This window comes from Dioscorea cayenensis, chromosome 8 (genome assembly GCF_009730915.1).
Source record: "Dioscorea cayenensis subsp. rotundata cultivar TDr96_F1 chromosome 8, TDr96_F1_v2_PseudoChromosome.rev07_lg8_w22 25.fasta, whole genome shotgun sequence".
NCBI classification, from domain to species: Eukaryota; Viridiplantae; Streptophyta; class Magnoliopsida; order Dioscoreales; family Dioscoreaceae; genus Dioscorea; species Dioscorea cayenensis.
Window position 1 is genome coordinate 4947409 of NC_052478.1, and position 24106 is coordinate 4971514.

Here is a 24106-nt window from a genome sequence, read left to right on the forward strand (position 1 = left end):
TTCAATTGTTGTATTAACATGGAGGGCATGCTATATTATAATTTGATTATTTGAATAAATTGGTTTGGTACGCATTATTTTTTATTTTTTTGATATATTTTTTTAATGTGGATAAATTACAATTTTATTGAAATAGAAAAACAAATAAAATGGATGCAATAAGGTAAAATAACAAGAAGAAGAAATAGGTATGAGTCTCCCACAAAAAGTGAGACACCAAAAAAAATTTGGGGTATTCCTTTCATATTTTCATTTTCAAATATAACAAAGTTTTTTTAATTTTAATATGATAAATAAAAAAATATTATTTCAATAAAATGATATACAAAACATAGACTTACCATACCAATATATTTAGAAATTTGTATTCTACTAGATGTAGGGGTAGAATATATATATATATATATATATATATATATATATATATATATATATATATATATATATATATATATATATATATATATATATAGATTAATATTTCACCCTACATCTGGTAGAATATATTATTAAAAATAATAAAATAATAAATTCAAAAACAATGATTACTATAGATGATATATTATACAAATTCTAAACCAAGCAAGAAAAGCTATGTCTAATTTTTTAAAAAATTTATTTTTTGTCCTCACCATTTATTTTTCCATCATTTTTTATTCATCAAAGTAAAGATTATTCCAAGAGAAAAAAAAAAATCATAAATATAGTTTTGAAAATTCAATAAAAGTTCAAGCCACTCCATAAAGGGTTTGATATATATAAACCCTATATCAAACCCTAAAACACCATTGTTATTATTATTTATAAAGATCACAGGGATGAAGAAGAAGAGGAAGAAGATAACTCCATAGAACCATAATAGATAAGTTCCTCAATCATCTCCTCAATGAACTCATCATTCAAGTAATTTATCTCTTCTTTTCCAACTATCTCTGTCCTTGACTTCTTACTCTCTTCTTTCATCACCCCACAATATTTCTCTAGCTTTTCCATAAGACCAGTTGATAAAGTTGATGATCTGCCAGATCCATTTGGATCATATGGAAAGTTAGTTCTTGCTCTAGTCCCACATATTAATCTTGCTGCTTCATCATAAGCTTTTGCTGCATCTTCTGCTGTCTCAAATGTCCCTAGCCATATCCTAGTCTTTCTAAAATAAAAATAAACAAATAAACTTCATATTAGAACCATATAAACACAATATAAAAAACAAATACACAATTAAATGAATAAAGTTTCAGTGAAGAAGTTTAGAGAGTGATACAATAATGGATGCCGAATTTCAGAGACCCAAGAACCCCAATGCCTTTGCCTAACTCCTCTATATCTTTGCACCTTTGGCATGATCACTTAGATCTATACTCTTTAAGAAATGAACACATGCAACAAAATGGTTGCAAGAGATGGAGTTAATATACATAGCATGGAAAGACAAGCCAACAAAGGCCCATAATGATTTGGATCCACGTGTTACTTTGTTCCCTATCAATCTAAATGGGGGCCCATTATGTAACACAGTGACAAAAAAATTGGGCCCAACCCACCAATTCATCGGTCGGAGACTCGTATTGCCACCATCGTCACCTTCACCCACATGTCGGCTAGTGCATCTCCGGCAGGGTGAACATAGAAGCATGGTGGTTCAATATTGAAGAGAAGATATATAGGGCCCATGAGATTTGGAGAGGCATATTGCAAGCCATTCTTAGTTATTTTATAAGATTTTTGTATCTTGTTAACACGAGTGTTTGTTTTCTAGTGTTAATTCTAACCAAGTTGAGGCATAAGTACTAGTGATTTATACGCTATTCAAAGTTTTATGTAGTCTAGTAAGTACTTTGAGTTTGCCTTTGTGTTTTTTTCCTTTTTTTAATAATCTTCCATAATCCACTTTAAAAATTACTTAATAGATTGTTATTATTAGAATGTTTAATATAATGAAATTTTTTGAAGTCTTATACGACAGGGATATATATATATATATATATATTTGAAAATGTGAATAAACTGGAGCATTCATAAACTCCGCACACACATTAAATTTTCAACTATGTTATAAAAGAGATTTAACCCCTTAACTTTTTGTATAAAAGACAATGACACTTATCTGGCTGGTGGTTGAATTGCATTTAGATAGACAAACTATTTTTTTTTTTTTTTAAATAATTTTTTAACTGAAATTCTTAATGAAAGTAAATTTCAAGAGAGAGGAAAAGATTAGGTCAGATGCAAAATTCTCAAGCTTTTAACGAGGACATGATTTGAAGGAAAATAATTTTGCAAAGAAACAAGTGGGTTTATGTGAGTGTTTGTGTGAGAAGAAACATGATTCATGGTGGCAAATCCAATAAGTTGGAGATATGCACGCCATTGTGATGCATTGAGACATGATTTGATTGATATTATTTAATGCTAATGAGATCATGTCATTTTCCTTGCTCTTCTCACAAGTCACAACTCAACATATGTAGCTGCAACATGGACACTTGAATGTGATTGTTGGTTGTATTTCAATTTGGGAAGTTCATTTTCTAATCTTGATTATTTTTAAATATTTCATTGTAAAATCCTTAATTTAGTCATTGATTATATATTTAATTAACTTTTAGAAGTTATTTCTACATAAAACCAATAAAACAGGTCATTCTCACTATATATATTATATATATTTCTGAATTTAACATAGTTTCAGAAAGTTTCCATTCCTCATTCAAACTCTAGGAACTCTAGGAAGACTTTAGATCAAATTAACATTAACTAAAATATTATTCAAATTAATGACTCAACTATTAATTAAAGTCCATTAGATGACAGCATCAATGTTTAGTCAACAACAACATTGCAATTTATTAAATAATAATTGATTATATTAAATAACTATTATTTCTTAAATAACAGAAATGATGTCCTAATTAAGACTTGTCGACAAATTATTTTAACTTCATTAATGATCCAACAACAACTCAAGCAAATATAAATAAGTATATTAAATATTTTGACTTTTTGATGGTGTACAAACCCATAAAAAGCCCTAATGAAAAACACTAATAATTTATTTTTTAAAAAGTATTGAGTATCAATATACCTTCTCAAACAACTTATTAAAAAAGGTTTAATATTCATGGAACTAAACTCTAATCCAATTCTATATTATAGACGTATACATCTTGTGTATGATCATGAGATCATATGTTATTGATTAAATTAGTGAAAAACAAGGGAAATAATTGAGTATAAAGAAGTAAAGAGATGACAAGAATGAATGAATACAAAAAGAGAAGATTCTTACCAATTAAGTTGTCAAAGTAAATGAGAGGTTAAACTTTAAGACACATCTTTAATTAATTAGGGTTCAAATGCATGTTGGTGATTTGTGACACTGTTTAGTTGAGACATCTTTTGATTTTTAAAAAATTTCATGCATCACATCCCATGCATAGTTGACTTTACCTTATTTATTTTATTATTTTTGTTTATTTTATTTTATTTTACTTCATTACACACACATATACCATTAATTATATTTAACCAAAAAATTTGTTAAAGTACATAATAGTTATTTAAGATTTATTGAGATTTTGATGCTGATCATTCCAAAAATAATTCTTTCATCCAATAATATAATGTTTAGTTTTTGATAAAAGATATAATGTGTAGTTTAAAACATAAACCGAATAAAATTTCACATATGAATCACAAAAACTATGCATGTTAATATAGAAGGAGTTTGATCAAATAAGTATTTTGTTTGTTTTTTTTTAATTATTCAATTTAAAAATAATTATTGTATTATTATATTTAGAGAGAATGCAATTCCTTATAATCTTTTAAAAACCCTGGAGACCACGCAACAATCCTAAATAAATTTAGGTAAACACACATAAGAGATGCCATTCCTTATCTTGTTTAATTGGTTTATTAAGAAAGAGAGCATGCCTTGATGACATTAATTAGTGTATTTCTTTTCAATAAAGTTGACTCCAGGCTTAAAAAAAATATGTATATATATTAGTAGTTTTGATTATTTGGCAACTTGTTGTGTTAATCATGCTATTAATCTAATAATTCACTTTTAATATTCTATCTTAATACTCATTAATGATAATGTTTAAATATATTATTATACCATTAGTCCCTACCTAATTTATAAATGAACTTTGGTTTCCCTTTCTGTTAATATATTATTATTATTATTATTATTATTATTATTATTATTTAGATCAATGATCTCACCAACTTGGCTACTTCCAATGTCAAGCTTCATTAAAAGCTCTATATTGTATTTACTAGAGTGGCTAATTTATAATAAATGTGCTCTTTATTAACATGGCCTCTGATTTCTGTCAAAAGTTTCTTAATTATTAGAACACCATTTGATGTATTTTATGCATGTCATGTAATATTTGTTCCATATAAATTAATCGAAATGAGTTTTGTTGGAAGTTTATTATTAAATGAAAAAAAATATATAGTTTGGTGTCCTACCAAAAATTTACACTATTTTTTTTGTTTTATGAATTTGTCATATATATATATATATACCTACAAAATTATTAAACACTCAATCAAGTGCTCATCTTTTCTTATACGATATATACATACATATATATATATATATGGTTATTAATTATTATAAGATGTTTTAAGGGATTAAGGTCTTGTTTGGATTGACTTTTGGAATACCCAGAAGTGTTTTTTTATAAGTTAAGCACTTTTGGATTCCAAAAATGTTGTGTGTATTGTTTTTTCTGAAAAAGCAGAAACTGTAAAAAAAACTGGAAAACAGTTTTTTTCAAAAGTTAGTCATCACCGGCTTATGAAAAAAAACTGTTTTTTAACTTATTTTTACAACTTCTATTTCTACATAAAAACTAATCCAAACAAAAAATAAAAAAAATATTTAACTTACTCTGGAGAAGCACTTTTTTTTCAGAAGCACTTCTACTAAACTAAAAAAAAACATTATTTTTTATAAGCCAATCCAAACAAAGCCTAAGTAATCCATGAGGAAACATACATAACAAATAGTCACAATAAAGGTAAAACAATTCATTATACATCAAGGAAATTTCACTTAATTATCATGAATATGTCAAGCAATGATCCAAAACTCATATGACAAGAAAAAGAACTCAACTTATTAAATTTCATTTATAGTTTTTAATGTGTTTTAGAGATATTAAGTTACGATTAAGTATCAAACTTCTTTTATTAAGTTCATTAACAGCATTTAAGCCAAACTTGAATTGAGGGGAAAACAGTGGAAAAAATTGTATATATTTTCTTCCATTTTATGACCATACATATTTTCTTTTTCTAAATTCTTTTTGTATTTCTATTTTAGTTATCTTCAATTTAAAATTAAATAAGTTGGCCTCAGTTTTCACAATCAATAATAGTCTTGAATTTCTCAGTTCTCTTTTCATTTTAGGCGACTCTATAAACTCAAGTACAAATGCATGAATATAACTTAATGTATGTCTTGGTTGCGCAGCCTCAAATTTTGATCCCCTCAATCAATAGTCATGTAGACTTTTCTTTTCTTTTCTTTTTTCTCAAATTCATTTTGTCATCTAATGACTTAATCACTATTGGTACTCTTTTTAATACTCTCTCCGTTCTTTTTTATCTGTCATGAATAACCGAATCTCACATACCAAAAAAGTTGGTTATTTCACATAATTTAATAAAAAATTAGTTATATTTCTAAAATTATCCGTAATTTATATCTTTACATTTCTCTCGCATATTAAATTTCAAGAAGAGAATTGAATAAAGTGTTAGGGTAATTTTGGAAAAAAAAATAATAAATGCTTCTTGAAGTTTAAAAATGACAGATAAAAAAAACATGGGTTTATGACAGATAAAAAGAAATGGAGGGAGTATATTTTATGATTTATCTATTTTTTAAAAAAATTAAATGAAAAAAATACCATCCCCAAATTAACAAGATACTAGGATAATATCAGCAACGATATATATTCGTATTGCAATATTAATTAGGTTATTAATAACATATGCATGTGTCGTGTGTACCAAAGCACTTCAAATGTCACACAATAACCCTAACCCTAACCCTCACCATAAACTTCAAACATCAAATTCAAATTTAATGCTAACAAGAAGTACTTAAGTTTGACAAAATAAAAAAGCCAATATATTTTCTCCTCGTCCAGTGTACAATTCCAAATAAAAAGAAAGTATACTACATAAAATAAGTATATCCATGAAATTTGTCTAATTGGTCAACTTCATTTGTAGTTGACTTTTTTTTCCTTACAAACAATAATATCATTGATTTGGCTAGAGTGCAGCTTCTTAGTCTATGATACTAACCTAAATTATTTTTTGTTTTTAGTTTTTTTTATTTTTTTTATTAAAGTGGGTAAATCACTCACCTCAACCACTGTACAAAAAGAAAATCTATCGACTTCTCAACTCAAGGAGGAAGGTGGTTACCATCTTTTTACAGCGAAAGTGCTTGGTTACTAACCTAAATTGTGAAATAATGTTTATTAAAATATTCCAAAATTAAGCATAACATATATATATATATATATATATAATTGAGATTTAATATGAAACCCGAAAAATAAATCCTTGAGAGGCTTTTTAGGCCTTTGACCAACCGGTTTTCTATAAACCACAAGTCTAAACTAGTTCAAAATAAGATCACGAGAGCTGCTAAATATTTTTTTAGGTATTTAACCCATCAGTTTTTTTAGTAATTACTGGCTCTAAAGCAGTTCAGAGAAGTGCTGAGAGCTCTCATCACATGTGTTTTCTATACATAAAGGTTCAAATTTTAAATAATTTACTTAAATTATTTAAGCTTTTGTCACTTGTACCGATTATGATCAACTAGTGAGTTAACAATATTTTCAAGCTGGTGGAACCGTGAGAGCGTTCATACTTTGAAAGTAAATAAATAAAAAAATAATTAAAAGAAAGCATCAATTAAGATACCACAAATGTAAATTTGAAAGAGATGGAGAATCATAAATCTTGTAAATTTTAAAATCCAGATTTGATTAATTAGCATACTAAACTCATAAGAAAGCGATTAATTAGAACATGATCGGATTTAATTTTTTTAAAACAAAATTTTAATTGAAATTAATTATCTCGTGTGCCTCAACTTAATCTTTGTTTTTCCAAAATTTAAGGGTTTTCAATGTAGAAACCACCAGTCATATTATTATCAAACGTACATGCATAATATTATGATTAATAATATTAATCTTACTCTTTAGTACTTAAATCTCTATCATACTGATACTGCCATTTGCTTGATACTAATTGGTTTGTTTGTTTTTTTATTTTTTTGAGTTGTGGGTGGGGGGGGCTCAAGCCCATACCTTTCAGGGTAAAAAAAATCATACCCTTACCCGTAGGGTACCCGCTTACCCGTTGTTCAAATTATCGAAATAAATTTAAATAATAATAAAAATAAATCAATTATACATTATATTACAATCTTTAAACACATGTCTATAAATTCAAAATTACTGAGTTGATATATATTTGTTTATCTTAAAATTATATAATCACATAAAAATAGCATTTATTTGGGACTCGATAGTAACTCTACACTTTTTGTTTTGTTCATGTTTAACTACTTTTGGTTTTTTATTTTTAAATTTTTCATATATCTACTATTTATATTTTTATATAGTTTCAAATTTTTTATAAATATCTAGTAAGATTTTTTTGAATATAAAAAAACATTATAAGTAATTCTCATAAATTATATCCAATTGATTTTTTTATTAAGTATCTTATTTTTCGGGGATGTTCTTATAATTTATAGAATAAATTATTATAACATTATTTTTTATATTTTTTTATTTTTTTAAATTTAATTATGATTCTTAATATATATCTAAAAATTCAATTTTTGATAATATTATCAAATATAAATATAGAAATTAAATAAAATTTAAAATAATATATTAAGAGAAAAATTTGAAGTATTATTTTTCAAATTAATCACCATAAAAAAATAGATATTGAGTAAATTGTGAGTAAATGTTTAGTTTAATAAAAATTATATATATATATATATATATATATATATATATATATATATATATATATATATATATATATATATATATATATATATATGAGAGGTAAGGGTACGGGTACGGGTTTTACTCATACCCTCTTCAACGGGTAAGGGTAAGGGTACGGGTAGGGTAGGGGCATACCCTTACCCGACCTGTACCCGCTCAAAAACTAACGGGTATGAGTATATACCCTCTTTGACCGGGTACGAGTACGGGTATACCTGTCGGGTAGGGTACAAATTGCCATCTCTATATATATTCATACATAATTATATTATATATTACCCCATTATATAAACATATATATTCATACATTATTATATTATATTATATATATAATTAAAATATTAATCATTATAAATTCATATGGAAGATGCTACTCTTTATTTTAAAAAATTCTACCTCATATTATTTAAAATAAATTAAATAAAATTAATAAAATTACTATATTAAATAAATTTGATGTTGAGTGATAATAAATAATATAGCTAGCTAAACATAAATCATCAAACATTTTTATTTTTAACTTTTATATATATAGATTTTTTTTATTGAATTTATCACTACATAATTATCAATATTTAGGATATTAATATAAAAGTAAAAATAAAATTCTAAAAAATGCAATTACTATAGCAAAATCTCTAAAACAAAAAAAAAACATTGCAAACTCATAGTGAGTTTTTTTTCTCTTTGATCAATTATTTCATAGATTATGTTTTATTTTTATTATAAGTATTTATCATTTTTTCCCTGTTTGTTTGATATCTAATTTAATTTTTTCAATTTATGTGTGATTATTTGTTGTGTAAAAATATTTATATTTGTTGAATGATTGTTAGATATTTGTTAAATATTTGTTTCATTATGAAATTATTGTGAAAAAATGTTATATATTTGTGATTAATTGTTATGAAAATTTTAATTATTCATTAGATTATTTGTTGAAAAATTGTTGAATTTAATAATTGACTTATATATGAATTTGTTTAAAGTTGTTTTTTAATTACATTATTTGTTGATTTAGTGCTTAACTAGTTGAGTTAATCCCTAATTATATAGATATGATAGCAATTTTACACATAAACCAAATTTTTTAGATGGATATATATCTTATATTTTAAAATATTAATTATTATAATCTCAAGTTTGAATTAATAGAATTATTTAAAATTTTAAAAAATAAATTTAAATTCAGCACCTCCTTAATTTTAGTTTTGGTTCCGCACCCTACCACCGGGGGATATATATATATATTATTTTTAAAATTTTATTTTAATTGTTTTTTATTGTTTTCATGCATATATGAACATAGACATGATTTTATCTATTTTAATTTTGTTTTAATTGTTTTCTATTATTTTTCATATATATATATAGATATTAACATGATTCTTTTGTATTTTAATTTTGAAACAATAAAATAGATAAATAGATATATTGTGTTGTAACTTTCCCTACTTCAATTGAAGTAGTTTATCTACTTTTTTATGGTTTTTTTATTTTATTATTTGTATATTATATTATTTGTTATTGTTTTATTAAATTTATCGAATAAAATTAGTATTTGATTAGTTTTTACTGTTGGTTTTTTTTTAATTAAGTGATTTTATTTATTTAAATTTATTTTTATAATTCACATCATTAGATGAATCCCACAGGCATCCATACTAATTATGATTAATTTGGCTTTTTCCCCATTGTTATTACATGCATATTCGGCCAAGGAAGAAAAGCTTCAACAAAATTTTGAATTTTTTTATTTAATATTCTTGTATTTTAATGAATGCCAAAGGCCCAAAACTGAAAGTTTCAGGCCATTTCCTGTTTGATTGTGATGTTTAACTGATTTATAGTTATATATATAGATAGATATAAAATATTTTATGAATAAAAGCTTAATAATTTTGGTCAGTCAAATGACAAGAAGAAAAGAATGATTGGGTTTTCTTCATTTATATATTATCAAAATTATAACCAATATTTTCAGGAGCACATTCAAGGAAAAAAATCATATATATGAAGATTTTTTTATTCATCGTTTTAAATATTATTTTTTAAATTTTTATATTTGTAAATTCTCCAAATTTATTTTGACTATTTTCACAATTAAAATAAAGAAAGTCTTTGTTTTCTGCTAAAAAAAATATATAAGAAATAAAAACAGCAAACCATGAGCTGCCACATGCCCTTAATTAAGTCTATAATTAAGATTAATTTAAACCAAGCCGGCGCTTTCAACTTGGACTAGGAAATCACCTTTTTTTTTAAAAAAAAAAAATATTTAACAAATAAACCTCTTAAAATTTCATTATTACAGTAGGAATTTTTCAAATAATATATGGTTTAAGGCTTGAATTATAAAATTTATGAGAGTTATGTGTAATATCATTTATATCCTGTAGATCTAAACATCCCTTTTTATGGGACTCGTTTTAGAACCTCAGATGCTCTCTTGATTTTTTGAGCATTAGATTGATTGATTTCGCCGGCACATCAACCTCACACCTACTTATGGAATAAGCCACTAACAGACCTTTTGTTATTGTACAGTGAACTTTACCAACTTAGCTATATCATTCCTTTTATCCATTTTGTTTAGTGCATCACTTCCGGTGATTTTCTCCTAGTCTCTATTCTATTGTTTTCTTTCACAATTTTTTTTTTTGTTATTTTTTTATATTTTTGTGTCAAGTTATTTTGTTGTTTTGTTGTTTATATTCTTATTTGTTTTTCTTGATTTTATTAGTTTAATAAATCAGTAGTTTATTCATTTTATTTTTTTTTTAAAAATTGAATATAAATATTTAGCTTTATAAAAAATTATGTTTATAATTTTCTTTTAAAGTAATTAAACCCTCTTAAATTGGAGGTGTTTTAGAGAACATGGGTCATATCAGAGTATCTAAAAATTTATAATTAATAATTTTTTTAAGAGTAATCAGGTAGCTGGTTAATTAATATAATAGAGTAGCTTATAATTTAGTTAATTTAAAGAAAGTTTAGGAACTTAGGTAACAAGGTTCATGAATCTTAACGTTGTGATGATATCCATGGGGATTTTCACTTGCCAACCCTTGAAAAATAGCAAAATCACCTTTTATTACATAATCTACATTTTAATTTTATTCACCTCCCCAGAATTTAATTTAATTTTTTTTAACTCAGACAATGGTTAGTGATATATATTATAAAATAAATTATAAAAACATAAAAACATGTAAAATACATGGAGTATAACAAATAATTTCGTAAGTTTGCCAGTGGTTGTAGACAAATAAATATATAAAAGTGTCAATATGAGAATTTTGAAAAGAAAAGGGGTTTAAAAGAAAATAAAGGTTTTTTCAAGGGGGCTGCGTGCAAATAAAACCTAGATAATAATGGCCTAATTAATAGATTAATTAATCATATTAGTTAATTAGTTAGACAGTTCCCGGTGTCCAGTGGAGAATGGCGACTGGATCCATCGTGCATCCAACCGTTCATTTGTTTGATTAGGTGTTGGTGGGCCCATAGATGACCGACACGTCATCCAATTAGCCGGTGAATCGGGAGAAGCGGGAAGATATGGGAACTGGAAGGCCGCCTGCCCCCAACGACGAGTATAAATATCACTCTTTTGGCTCATGAAAATGGCGACTTCCATCCTCTCCTCTCGCTCTTTCTAGGGTTTTTGGAGTTCGTTGAGGCTTGGGGAGGGATTCTAGGGATTCTATCTCGGAGGAGATGGGAGGGATCAGCCTCGAGGAGATCAAGAATGAAACTGTGGATTTGGTGAGCTTTATTTATGGATGCTTGTACTTGTGATTTCTCAATCCAATTTATTTGTTTGAGATATGGATTTTTTGGCTTTTTCTTATTTTCTTTTTATTGTTTTAGAACGCCGTTGTCTTGATTTTGCTGTTCTTTTAATTGTATTGAGGTTGTAATTAATGCTTGTTGAGGATTTGAATAGTTTGGTAGTGGAACAGTGTGTGTGTGTTGACTTTGATGCGTTGAATTTGGGATTGGTGTATGGGGAATAGTGTTGGGGGATTTGATTGATGGATTTGCGTAGGGTTTTTTTTTTGTATTTTAATTTGATGAAAAAATTTGGAACTTTGTCATCAGGAGCGGATTCCGGTGGAGGAGGTGTTTGAGCAGCTGAAATGCAGCAGAGAAGGTCTTTCCTCCGACGAGGGGAACTCTCGGCTTCAAATCTTTGGGCCCAACAAGCTCGAAGAGAAAAAGGTTTGATCTTTGATTTCTTTTCTCAGGAGTTAACGAAACTAAGTTGTGACTTCGTGGGTTTGATTGCGTGTTTGTTTTGAATTAATAGGAGAGCAAGATTCTCAAATTTTTGGGTTTTATGTGGAATCCGCTCTCATGGGTCATGGAAATGGCAGCTATCATGGCCATTGCTCTTGCCAATGGAGGCGGGAAGCCCCCGGATTGGGAAGACTTTGTTGGCATTGTTGTCTTGCTGGTCATTAACTCCACCATCAGTTTCATAGAAGAGAACAACGCTGGCAACGCTGCTGCCGCCCTCATGGCCGGCCTTGCGCCGAAAACCAAGGTACTTACCCTGTTGACACCTTGCAGCTTTAGATATCTCCAATGTATTTTTCTTGTTCATAGACCAAGTCTTTGTGATGTTGGTAATGAAGGTGCTTAGAGATGGGCGATGGAGTGAGGAGGAGGCAGCTATTCTTGTCCCAGGAGACATTATCAGCATCAAACTTGGTGATATTGTCCCTGCTGATGCTCGCCTTCTTGAAGGTGATCCTTTGAAGATTGATCAATCAGCGTTGACCGGAGAATCTCTTCCAGTGACCAAAAATCCTGGAGATGAAGTGTTCTCTGGATCAACTTGCAAGCAGGGTGAGATTGAGGCTGTTGTGATTGCCACTGGAGTGCACACCTTCTTTGGCAAGGCTGCTCATTTGGTCGATAGCACTCACCAAGTAGGTCACTTTCAGAAGGTCCTCACAGCCATTGGTAACTTTTGTATCTGCTCCATTGCTATTGGGATGATTGTTGAGATCATTGTCATGTACCCAATCCAAAAGCGCAAGTACAGAGATGGGATTGACAATCTGCTGGTGCTCTTAATTGGAGGAATCCCAATTGCCATGCCTACAGTTCTTTCGGTAACCATGGCAATTGGGTCTCATAAGCTCTCTGAGCAAGGTGCCATCACCAAGAGGATGACTGCCATCGAGGAGATGGCTGGCATGGATGTTCTTTGCAGTGATAAAACTGGAACACTGACTCTTAACAAGCTGAGTATTGACAAGAATCTGATTGAGGTCTTTGCAAAGGGTGTTGAGAAAGATCATGTTATTCTACTGGCAGCAAGAGCATCCAGGACCGAAAACCAGGATGCAATTGATGCTGCCATGGTTGGGATGCTTGCTGACCCTAAGGAGGTATTGGTTGTGTTCTCTTTTTATCTCCAGTCAAAGGTTAACAACTTCATGTTTTGGAGTTCTGATTTTTTGTTATGCAGGCAAGAGCTGGTATCAGGGAAGTTCATTTCCTCCCTTTCAATCCAGTCGACAAGAGAACGGCTTTAACTTATATCGATTCTGATGGGCGCTGGCATCGTGCAAGTAAAGGTGCTCCTGAGCAGGTGCAGTTCTTTTTTCTTTACACCAAAAAGCATGTCGCAGTTAATTAGTGTTACAGTAGGTCCATCATGGATCACTCGTGGTTCATTGAAGTTTTATGTGTTGATGGCAAGCAGATTTTGACTCTTTGCAACTGCAAGGAAGATGTTAAAAGTAAGGTTCATTCTGTAATTGATAAGTTTGCCGAACGTGGGCTTCGATCTCTCGCCGTTGCAAGACAGGTTTTTTGATTGAATCCTCAGCAGTTCTCTCTTCATTACCGTGAATTCTGTGTTCCATGTTTCATTGGTTTCATACTTGCATACCAGGAAGTTCCTGAAAGAACCAAGGAGAGCCAGGGGGGCCCATGGCAGTTTGTTGGTTTGTTGCCCTTGTTTGATCCTCCAAGACATGATAGTGCAGAAACCATCCGTAGGGCTCTGCATCTCGGCGTGAACGTCAAGATGATCACTGGTAGTTTACTTTATTTTCTTTAGATTCAATTGCATCATTTGGTTTGCCATCGGTGCTAACATATTTTACCAACTATTCAGGTGATCAACTTGCAATTGCTAAGGAGACAGGTAGGAGACTTGGAATGGGAACAAACATGTATCCTTCGTCAGCGTTGCTTGGCCAAAATAAGGATGCAGCCCTTGCTTCCCTACCTGTCGATGAGTTGATTGAGAAGGCTGATGGATTTGCAGGAGTCTTTCCTGGTGGGTTTCCTTCTCTATTTGTCCTCTCTAATTAAAGACAACACATATTAATGTAAACTTTGATTCTAATATCATCTGGGTTTCCATTGATACAGAGCATAAGTATGAAATAGTGAAGAAGTTGCAGGAGAGGAAACACTTATGTGGAATGACTGGTGATGGTGTGAATGATGCACCGGCCTTGAAGAAGGCTGATATTGGTATAGCTGTTGCTGATGCTACTGATGCTGCTAGAAGTGCATCTGATATTGTGCTTACGGAACCTGGTCTCAGCGTCATCATCAGTGCTGTTCTTACTAGCAGAGCCATTTTCCAGAGGATGAAAAACTACACAGTATGCCTCAACTATGAAAGCATTTATTATCATTCTGATTGTGAGATTCTTTGTGTTTACTGACCACTCCTTTCCGGTCTGCTTCTTGCAGATTTATGCAGTCTCTATTACCATCCGTATTGTGGTAAGTAACAGATCCAAAATTACAATTTCTCATATTGATTAAATTCTTTTGGAACATCTACTAATTTATGACTGGTGTTTCTTTTTTATGTACCTGTAGTTTGGGTTTATGCTAATTGCACTTATTTGGAAATTTGACTTCTCACCGTTTATGGTTTTGATCATTGCTATCCTGAACGATGGTACGTTCCTTAAGCAAATTTCTACTTTTTTTCCTTCAGTTTATCTCAGGGAACTCACATGTACTTAATCTGGTGTCTACAGGTACTATAATGACCATCTCTAAAGATCGTGTAAAGCCATCTCCGTTGCCAGATAGTTGGAAACTCAAAGAGATTTTTGCTACTGGCGTTGTGCTAGGTGGCTATTTAGCACTAATGACAGTCATCTTCTTCTGGGCAATGAAAGATACTGACTTCTTCTCGGTGAGCATGTCTTGCACCATTCTCACTGTGTTCAAATGAACGTCACATTGTTTACATCCAAATTAATGGGCTTTACTAATGATTTCTCCATGCAGAATAAATTCAAAGTTAGATCATTAAGGCACAGTAACGATGAAATGATGGCGGCTTTATATCTACAAGTCAGTATAGTAAGTCAAGCCCTCATTTTTGTCACTCGATCTCGCAGCTGGTTCTTCATGGAACGCCCAGGGCTTCTATTAGTCAGTGCCTTCATAGTTGCTCAGCTTGTAAGATCCCCTTCTAACATCTAATATATCATTGTTCTTTCAAACTCTACATTTTCATTAATCTATAATATTCTCCTACACAACCGATAGAAACTACACTATCTTGATAAGCTCATTTAGTTGACTTCTTGTGATACTTACCAACTGCTTGCAAAAGGACTTGGTCCTGGATTCTGACTGAATATAAATTGGAAAACATATTGCTGACTTTGACATTTTAATTTAAATGGACGATTAATTTTCCACCTGAAATTAGCTGTGTTCTATTATTTTGCCGTTTGCCAGGTAGCAACTATCATAGCTGTGTATGCAAACTGGGGCTTCGCTAAGATCAAAGGCTGTGGCTGGGGCTGGGCTGGAGTTATCTGGCTCTACAGCATTGTCTTCTTTCTTCCTCTAGACTTCTTCAAATTTGGTATTCGATATATCCTAAGTGGAAAGGCTTGGAACAATCTCCTTGAAAACAAGGTAAAGTTCTTTTTTTATTAATTCAGTTAAATGGATGAATAATGCTTAATGTCTAACAATGTTTTCATTCTTATATGATTTTCAGACCGCATTCACTTCCAAAAAGGACTATGGTAGAGAAGAAAGGGAAGCACAATGGGCCACTGCTCAAAGAACACTGCATGGACTTCAAGCACCTGAAACCAATAACCTCTTTGCTGACAAGAACAGCTACCGTGAGCTCACTGAAATAGCTGAGCAGGCCAAACGCCGTGCAGAGGTTGCAAGGTATATGATCTCTTAAAATGTTCCAAATAGTAATAGTTTTAATTGTCCTGTATTGTCTAATTGAACATATGTTTACTTACTAGTTTGTTCTTTTGTTTACTGAAAATTATCAGATTGCGAGAGCTGCACACTCTGAAGGGTCATGTTGAATCAGTGGTTAAGCTGAAGGGGCTTGACATTGATACCATCCAGCAGCATTATACAGTGTAACAGTGCTATCTATGTTTCAATTGCATGTGAATCAATAATCCAAACTAGTGCCTCTTGTATTTTCCTTTTCTGTTTCGGCTCCTTCCCATCTTGTGTCTCTTTTTATACATTTGCAGCTTTTTCGTTAGATTTTAATGTTTTATGTTGTCTGGAACTTCTGTGTTGTTTTGTTCTCTTTTAAATTAGTGACCGACAAATGTAACTCATGCATTTGGGTTTTAATATAATTTTTAAAAATTATTTAATTAGAGACTAATATACTTTCAGAAATTTGCATATTATACGCTCTCAATTGTTTTTTTTTTTTAAAAGAAAAATGGTTAAAGCACAACATGATAACACAAACGAAATATTAGGATACGGTAGTAAGTGAATATCTCAACAAAAAAGACAAAATAGGCCAATGACCAAATGATCTATTGGTATACGGGTCACCGATAGAGCTCTTCACCGAGTGACGAAAGTTTGATTTTTAGCTGAGAGCACATTTCTGAGAGATGTGAGCGGTGGTTGTGTGTGGGTGATCCCAGCGTCCATGTGTGCGCGGGCTCAACCCCCATTTGCTTTACTGAGGCTTGTGCACGCCCCTGACGGTTTAGCAGGGCTTTCGGGCTGTCTAATCCTCTTGTAAAAAAAAAAAACAAAAAGACAAAATAAGAAAAAAGTACAAAAATCTGGACAAAACGGATATCTCACATTTGTGTTTAAAGATGATAGTTATCACTTCGATTCGTGATTTCCAACCCACCTGAATGGGGTGTTTTTGAAAATTCAAACATGGGGGCGGGCAGGTTTGGTATTACCTTGCCTCGTCCCTCCTTGCCTCGCTAATAATTTAACTTATTAATAAATATTATATAGTATAGAATAAATGAAATTTTTTTTTCAAAATTTCAATAGATTTCTTATGAGCTCGTTTTTATAAATATATGTTTTGTAAAAAAAAGATTTTTTTTATAAATATTTTTAAAAAAATTTTGTTGCTTATTTATAATTATGAGTCGAGCGAGCGGGACAAAGTAGGATGGAGTTGTTTATGAAAAGAAGAAAAATGGGGCGGAACAGGGTCATTATTTGTTGCTATCTTTGTTATTTTTGTCTTTTGTTACATTCTCCACATGAATAATGTTGTTGTTGTTTTTTTTAAAAATTCCTATTGTAACACTTGTGTGTTACTCTTTGGAGACATGGCTTAGGAATGCTCTCGCAGACTGTTTGGAGAGTTCAAACGACTTTGCGATTGCACATGGACTTTTCTCGACTCAAGAAAAGTGTTTAAAATTTTTTAGTTTGCGGGATATCTTCTATTATTATTATTTTTAAATAGATAAATTATAAATTCATTGAAAAAAAAACTGGGAACTGAGTACAGAGGGAGAAATAAAAAACACAAAAAATAGATCACGAGAGGTGAAGTGTCTTAAGCACAAAATTGAATTTTAACTGCACATTTTTTTAGCATGTCTCGATGAGGTTATATCAACGAAATAGATAGAAGGATATAATGATATACATGTAAAAATATTGGATTAGATATATGAATGCAAATAAAATTTTTTCTTTAAAAAATAAATTCTCAAAATTTATTAATTTGGTCAAGTATCACATATTACGATTAGAGTTTTATTATGTACATACTACCTTTTTATATTAAAAATGAACAATGCTATTATATTTTTACAGTATTTGCACAACATTTCCAAAGAATTGATTATAAGTTTGTTTACTCATTATTCAAGTAATAATCTACTGTTTGATCGGTAAATACAAACAAATTATTTAGCGGATAGTAATATGTTTATAGGGGCATATAAACAATTCCTGAATTCGATGGGGGTATTTTTACAATTTTCCACAAAAACATCCAAAAAATTATAGAAAAAAAACTCGTCTAAAAACCTCTAAGCGCGAACCAATGTCCGCCGCCTTCCGCCATTGCCGCCACCGCGAGCTCGAAGCCCTCCTCTTCTCCGCCATCTCCTCCGCCTCCTCTATTTCTCAGCTCAACCAAGCCCACACTCTTCTCTACCGCCTTGGTCTTCACCAGAGCAGCTACCTCGTTGCCAAGCTTCTCCGCCGCCTCGTCGACCTTCGTTCCCTGTCGAATTCCTACGCCCTTGCCGTCTTTTCCCAAGTCCCCGCCCCCAACTCCTTCCTCTGGACCGCCCTCATCCGCACCTCCGCCGCCGCCGCCGCCTTCGGCCCGCCATGCCCTCATCCCCTCGTCCTTTACTCCCTCATGCGTCGCGCGCTCCCCCCTCCCCCTCCACTCTCCTTCACCTTCTCCGCCCTTCTCAAGTTCTGCTCCACTTCCCGCTCCATCGCCATGGGCTCCCAGCTCCACGCGCAGACCATCTTCATTGGCGGCTTCAATGAAGACCTTTTCGTCCAGAACACCCTCATCGATCTCTACGTGCAGTGTGGCCAACTCGATCTCGCTCGCAAGGTGTTCGACGAAATGCTTGTTAGAGATATCATCTCTTGGACTTCCTTGATTGTTGCTTATACCAGGCATGGCGATATGGGTTCCGCGGAGGAGCTGTTTGGAGAGTCTCCAGTGAAGGATATGGTCGCCTGGACGGCGATGGTCACCGGGTATTCGCAGAATGCCCGCCCAAGTGAGGCATTGGCGGCGTTTGAGCAGATGCGAATGGCCGGTGTTGCCATTGATGAGGTCTCTCTTGTTGGTGCTATCTCTGCTTGTGCGCAGTTGGGCGTCGTGAAACGCGCGGAAGGTGTTCGACAGATTGTGCAGGACTATGGATTCGAGAAAAATTTAGTGGTTGGCTCTGCGTTAGTGGATATGTATGCTAAATGCGGCCTCATTGATGAAGCTCGCAGGATTTTCAATGCAATGGATAATCGGAACGTGTACACTTACAGTACAATGATCGCCGGACTTGCCTCACATGGCAAGGCTCTGGATGCTATCAAAGTGTTTGATGAAATGACGATGAGAACGGAGGTAAAGCCTAATAGAGTGACATTAATAGGAGTTCTCACAGCTTGTAGTCATGCCGGGATGGTGGAAGCCGGAAGGCGATATTTCACAAGTATTAGTGAAGTCTATGGCATTACTCCTGATGCTGATCACTATGCTTGCATGGTAGACTTGTTAGGCAGAGCAGGCAATGCCGAAGAAGCTCTAGAGCTTGCAAGAACAATGCCGGTAGAGCCTAATGGTGGCGTCTGGGGTGCATTGCTTGGTGCTTGTCGAATTCATGGAAAGCCTCACATTGCAAAGATTGCTGCAGAAAAGCTCTTTGAGCTTGAACCTGATGCCATTGGAAACTATGTACTGTTATCCAATGTTTATGCATCTGCCGGGATGTGGAATGAAGTGTCAAATGTGAGGAAGTTGATGAGGGGAAGAGGGTTGAGAAAGAACCCGGCTTCGAGCTGGATGGAAGCTAGAGATGGTGTGGTGCATGAGTTCTTTGCAGGTGATGGTTCTCACCCAATGTCACGCGAAATCAAAGCTGCATTGGAAGAGCTTATAAACAGATTGAAGTGTAGAGGTTACACGCCGATATTGAGCTCAATTGTGTATGATGTTAGCGAAAGCGAGAAGCGAAGATTGCTCAATGGGCACAGCGAGAAGCTGGCATTGGCATTCGGTCTGCTCACAGTCGATACCGGAGGAACTATTAGGATTGTTAAGAACATTAGGATTTGTGAGGATTGTCATTTGGTGATGTGCCTTGCATCTTCATCAGAAAACAGAGAGATTGTTGTGAGGGACAACATGAGATTTCACCATTTCAAAGATGGAGTGTGCTCTTGTGGTGGTTTCTGGTGAACAATTACACCTGCAATTGCCAGCTTGTGCTTGTTATACATCTACTTTGTACAGTTGAAAATTATTTGTATTGAAAAACTACAAATTTATCAGTAGAGTTTACTGTATTGTAATTTTTTGAGGTGAAAGCAAATAAGCAATATGTTTTTAGTGTTTCTCCTTGAGGAAATAGATATACTGTGTATTTATTTATTCATGTAGTGTTGTTCTGAAACACAGAGAGACTGTTTTAAGGATTCCTTGAAACATGAGCATTGGAATTAAGAGAAATGCGTGCAGAGCATTCAATTGTTACATTCAATGACTGAAGTAATTTTTATTTGGTTCTCTCAGAGTTATTAATTGTTGGATGATCTCTGTTGAAGAAATTGGGATAAATATTAATTGCTGTTCAAGGCCTGACAAATGAATGTACGAGTTGGTGAGTGATTCATCTTCACGTATGAACTTGAATTTTGTTTTCACTTTTTTATAGAGAAAATTGTTTGTATATCCTTGTAAAGGTGGTTAATTACTACTATACCTTTGGAAAATTAATATTTGCTTATATTCCACACATAATATTTATATTTGTTAATATATTCCTACATATCTGATCAAGGCGCCTAATTAAATATATGCTAGTGTCACTTAGAATGGATGGACCACACCATATGCTGGTGCCGCTTAGAATGGATGAACTACACCTAGCTATCATTTTTTAAGGGTCACTCTATTCTATATTGTCATTGTCACTATTACACTCATCTTTTACAGACTTCATGACTATTTGTCTGTTATCGTCCTTTGTATCTCCTATCTTTTCATATATTTATGCTTATTTCACCTCTTGTCCATTCTAATTTTGTTTTATCCATTTTATTTTTTTAAAAAAGTTGCTTGATAAAAAATAAAAAATAATTATCACAAAATTAATATTACAAAAGAATTTGTGAATCAGTTGAGTGTCCTTCATCTCCCCTAGTGGCATCCACTAAATGCATGCATGAGCTACATCTACAAGCTCTAAACATTTTGATTTTAATGTCTTTGTACAAATGGGAGAAAGATTGATTGATGGTTGAAGGCATTGAAAAATTGGGGCTGATGCTATTCTTGATGCAATTAAGTGAATGCCTAGAGTTGGTGTGTGATTTTAAGAATGGCAATGAACTTAGAAAATTGTACCTATATAAATTTTATTTTAACATTAAGCTTAATTAAAGCTTAGAATCCAATGAATGTAGAATTATTTGCTTGGTTGTTGGGGATTTCATTTATAATTTCAACCATTGCAAGTGTACCATTACTAGATCTAGATACAATTATTTAATTATATATCAAAACTTGGGTTTGAAATTTTAATTTTCTTTTGAGTTTTGTTGGAAATTTACAATTTAAAATATATAAAATTAATAAAAAAAAAAGTAACAACCTACAATATAAATTTATTAATCAAAACTCTATAAGATTTCACATAAAGTAATAATAGTCATAATATTGACAAAGTGTCAATATTATGACTATGGCACACCATTAATATCATATCAAAGTTGGGGTTGTAATAATGCTGGAATTTAAAATAAAAAATATAAATTTAATAACTAAGTAATAATTTATACATAAATTTGACTATGGCACACCATTGTCAGTTTTGTCCTTAAAATTTAAAAAGATAAAAATAAAAAGATAAATATATTTGTTTTAGACAAAAAAATAATAATAATAATGATGATCTAAATTTTAAAGTGCTATGGAGGTTTTAATCCTAAATTTAAAGCTTTATATTTTAGTTCTTGACAAAATGTGCCATTAATATATTAATAGTAGAGAGAGAAGGTTGAAATTAATTATTTGATTAATATTTAAGTGATTGTGAAGTATGGAAGACTTTTATACCAGTGTACATTCATGTGATTATGCCTCATGAAATGGACAGTATGCATGCCTAGTCTATTATGACCATTTACTTGATTGAGTAATACATCTAAGGATTCCATAGCATATAAATTCACAACTAGGACTTTAAATTTTTGGTTGGGTAGTTTGATTTCATAGATCAATATTGGTAGATATGGATGAAATAGAGACCTAGTTAGACTTTATACAAAATTATTAGGGTGATTATAATTTAGAAATTATTTATATATTAATTATTTTTATTTTAAAATATATTTTAATGTTATATAAATATAAGAGTCAAATGTCTTAATTAACCGCTTGGCCATTACAATGGTGGCCAATTTTTTACTTTAATTCTAAGTGTTTTTTTTTATAATAAATGCACAAAACTAAATAAAATATTACAAAAAAAAATTATATCTCTATTAAAGAATTAATCACCAACTTTGGCAAACTAAATAAAAAAAACCTCTTCAAATATTCATTTACTCATAAATTAATTATAACTCAGCATATATATAATTTGTTACCTCTCTATTCCAAGGTCATATAATACTATCCTTTCAATACTTGTCGTAATTTTTTTTAATTTTATTAATAAAATAACTATCCATCCAAATTAAAAAATATGAGAAAAAAAATTCTGGTTTTTTTTATTTTATTTTTAATAATAAAGTAGTGGTTTATTTATTTTTATTAAAAAACATTAAAAAAACGAAAAAGAATAAAAATTCTACATGCCTAAACTTTCATTAAAAAAAAATGGTTAAGGACATGTCCTATCACAAATGTAGACATGAGATTCTTTGCCTCACATACTTTTGTACCAATCACCAAATTCAGTTGAGAATTTAATGACATGTTGCAACTGCTGCAATTAATCATCTGGTGAAATTCAGGGCTTAAAAGATTTTCTTGATCAAAGATCTTAATCTTCTTCATTCAATCTATGAGCTGGAGGAGGAAGTCAGGTCTTCCAAAACATTTTGTACATCATTCAGATTCAATTCTGCTTTCAATTAAATTTCATGTACACTTTTTTCTTCTTCTTCTTCAAATTTTATATATTCTCATCTGTCTCCATCATTCATGCATTCATGCATGCATGCTTTCAAATTTATACTGTTTTGATTAAATTCTTTAGTTTTAGTTAATAAAATGTGTATAAAATAGCTATTTATCAAGTTGTATGTATTGAATTAAATTGAGAAATTTTATAATTAACTACTTGGAAATTTATATAGTTAGATAATCCCATTTATTTTGATTTTAATTGAGGTTATATATATATATATATAACCCAATAATATTAAAAGAAAAGGGCATAGGTGTATATGTTTTGTATATACATACGGATCATGTACACTAGATACTTTCATGCTCCCTACCTAATGGCAAGAATTATGACGATTTAAAAATAGAGGTTCGAATATATAATTGAAATATTGGGATTTTGAAAGAGATTATTGCCAATTTAAATTTAACTTTGACATAAAGAAATTAAGACAAATTTACTTTGATTTAGATAAACATTGATTTTTTTTTTTTTAAAAAAAAATCAAATATAAAAGCATAATATTTAGGCATATCTAGGAAGCTATTTCATGATATCATGAAGGTTGCATTAGCATTAATGAATGATAGCATACACATGCAACAAGATGGTGCATCTTCAACTTAATTAAGCTTCACAGACTAGTCCCCATCATCAACTTAATACCTTTTGACAATGGATTCCCTGGATATGTGCTTCTTAAAACCGTAAATGAATTAATTATATATAACATATATAATCATATGTGTATATATATATCGGATTAATATCCATGAAATATTTATAATGATTTTATGTAATTAATAAAAATTGATCACATATTTATTTTTAACATATGTGCCACCTGAAAACCAAAAAGATTCAAAGTAGAGGATTCCGTTCCCTAAAATGTTATTC

At 31.2% G+C, this 24106-nt stretch overlaps 2 protein-coding genes across 2 annotated transcripts; both read left to right on the forward strand.

Moving 5' to 3' along the window:
* The first annotated feature begins 11690 nt into the window (after positions 1-11690).
* Positions 11691-16629, forward strand: LOC120266588 (plasma membrane ATPase-like). The gene is made up of 16 exons (XM_039274228.1): positions 11691-11846; positions 12183-12302; positions 12391-12627; positions 12719-13480; positions 13561-13683; positions 13798-13902; positions 13990-14134; positions 14215-14379; positions 14475-14713; positions 14805-14837; positions 14937-15018; positions 15101-15261; positions 15357-15530; positions 15816-15998; positions 16084-16265; positions 16379-16629. Exons 1-16 carry the CDS (start codon positions 11799-11801, stop codon positions 16473-16475), a joined length of 2856 nt encoding a protein of 951 aa, XP_039130162.1. The 5' UTR covers positions 11691-11798; the 3' UTR covers positions 16476-16629.
* A 1730-nt stretch (positions 16630-18359) lies between these two features.
* On the forward strand, positions 18360-20522 carry LOC120266589 (pentatricopeptide repeat-containing protein At5g44230). The gene has a single exon (XM_039274229.1). The coding sequence runs from the start codon at positions 18391-18393 to the stop codon at positions 20272-20274; it is 1884 nt and encodes a 627-aa protein (XP_039130163.1). The 5' UTR covers positions 18360-18390; the 3' UTR covers positions 20275-20522.
* Positions 20523-24106: the final 3584 nt, after the last annotated feature.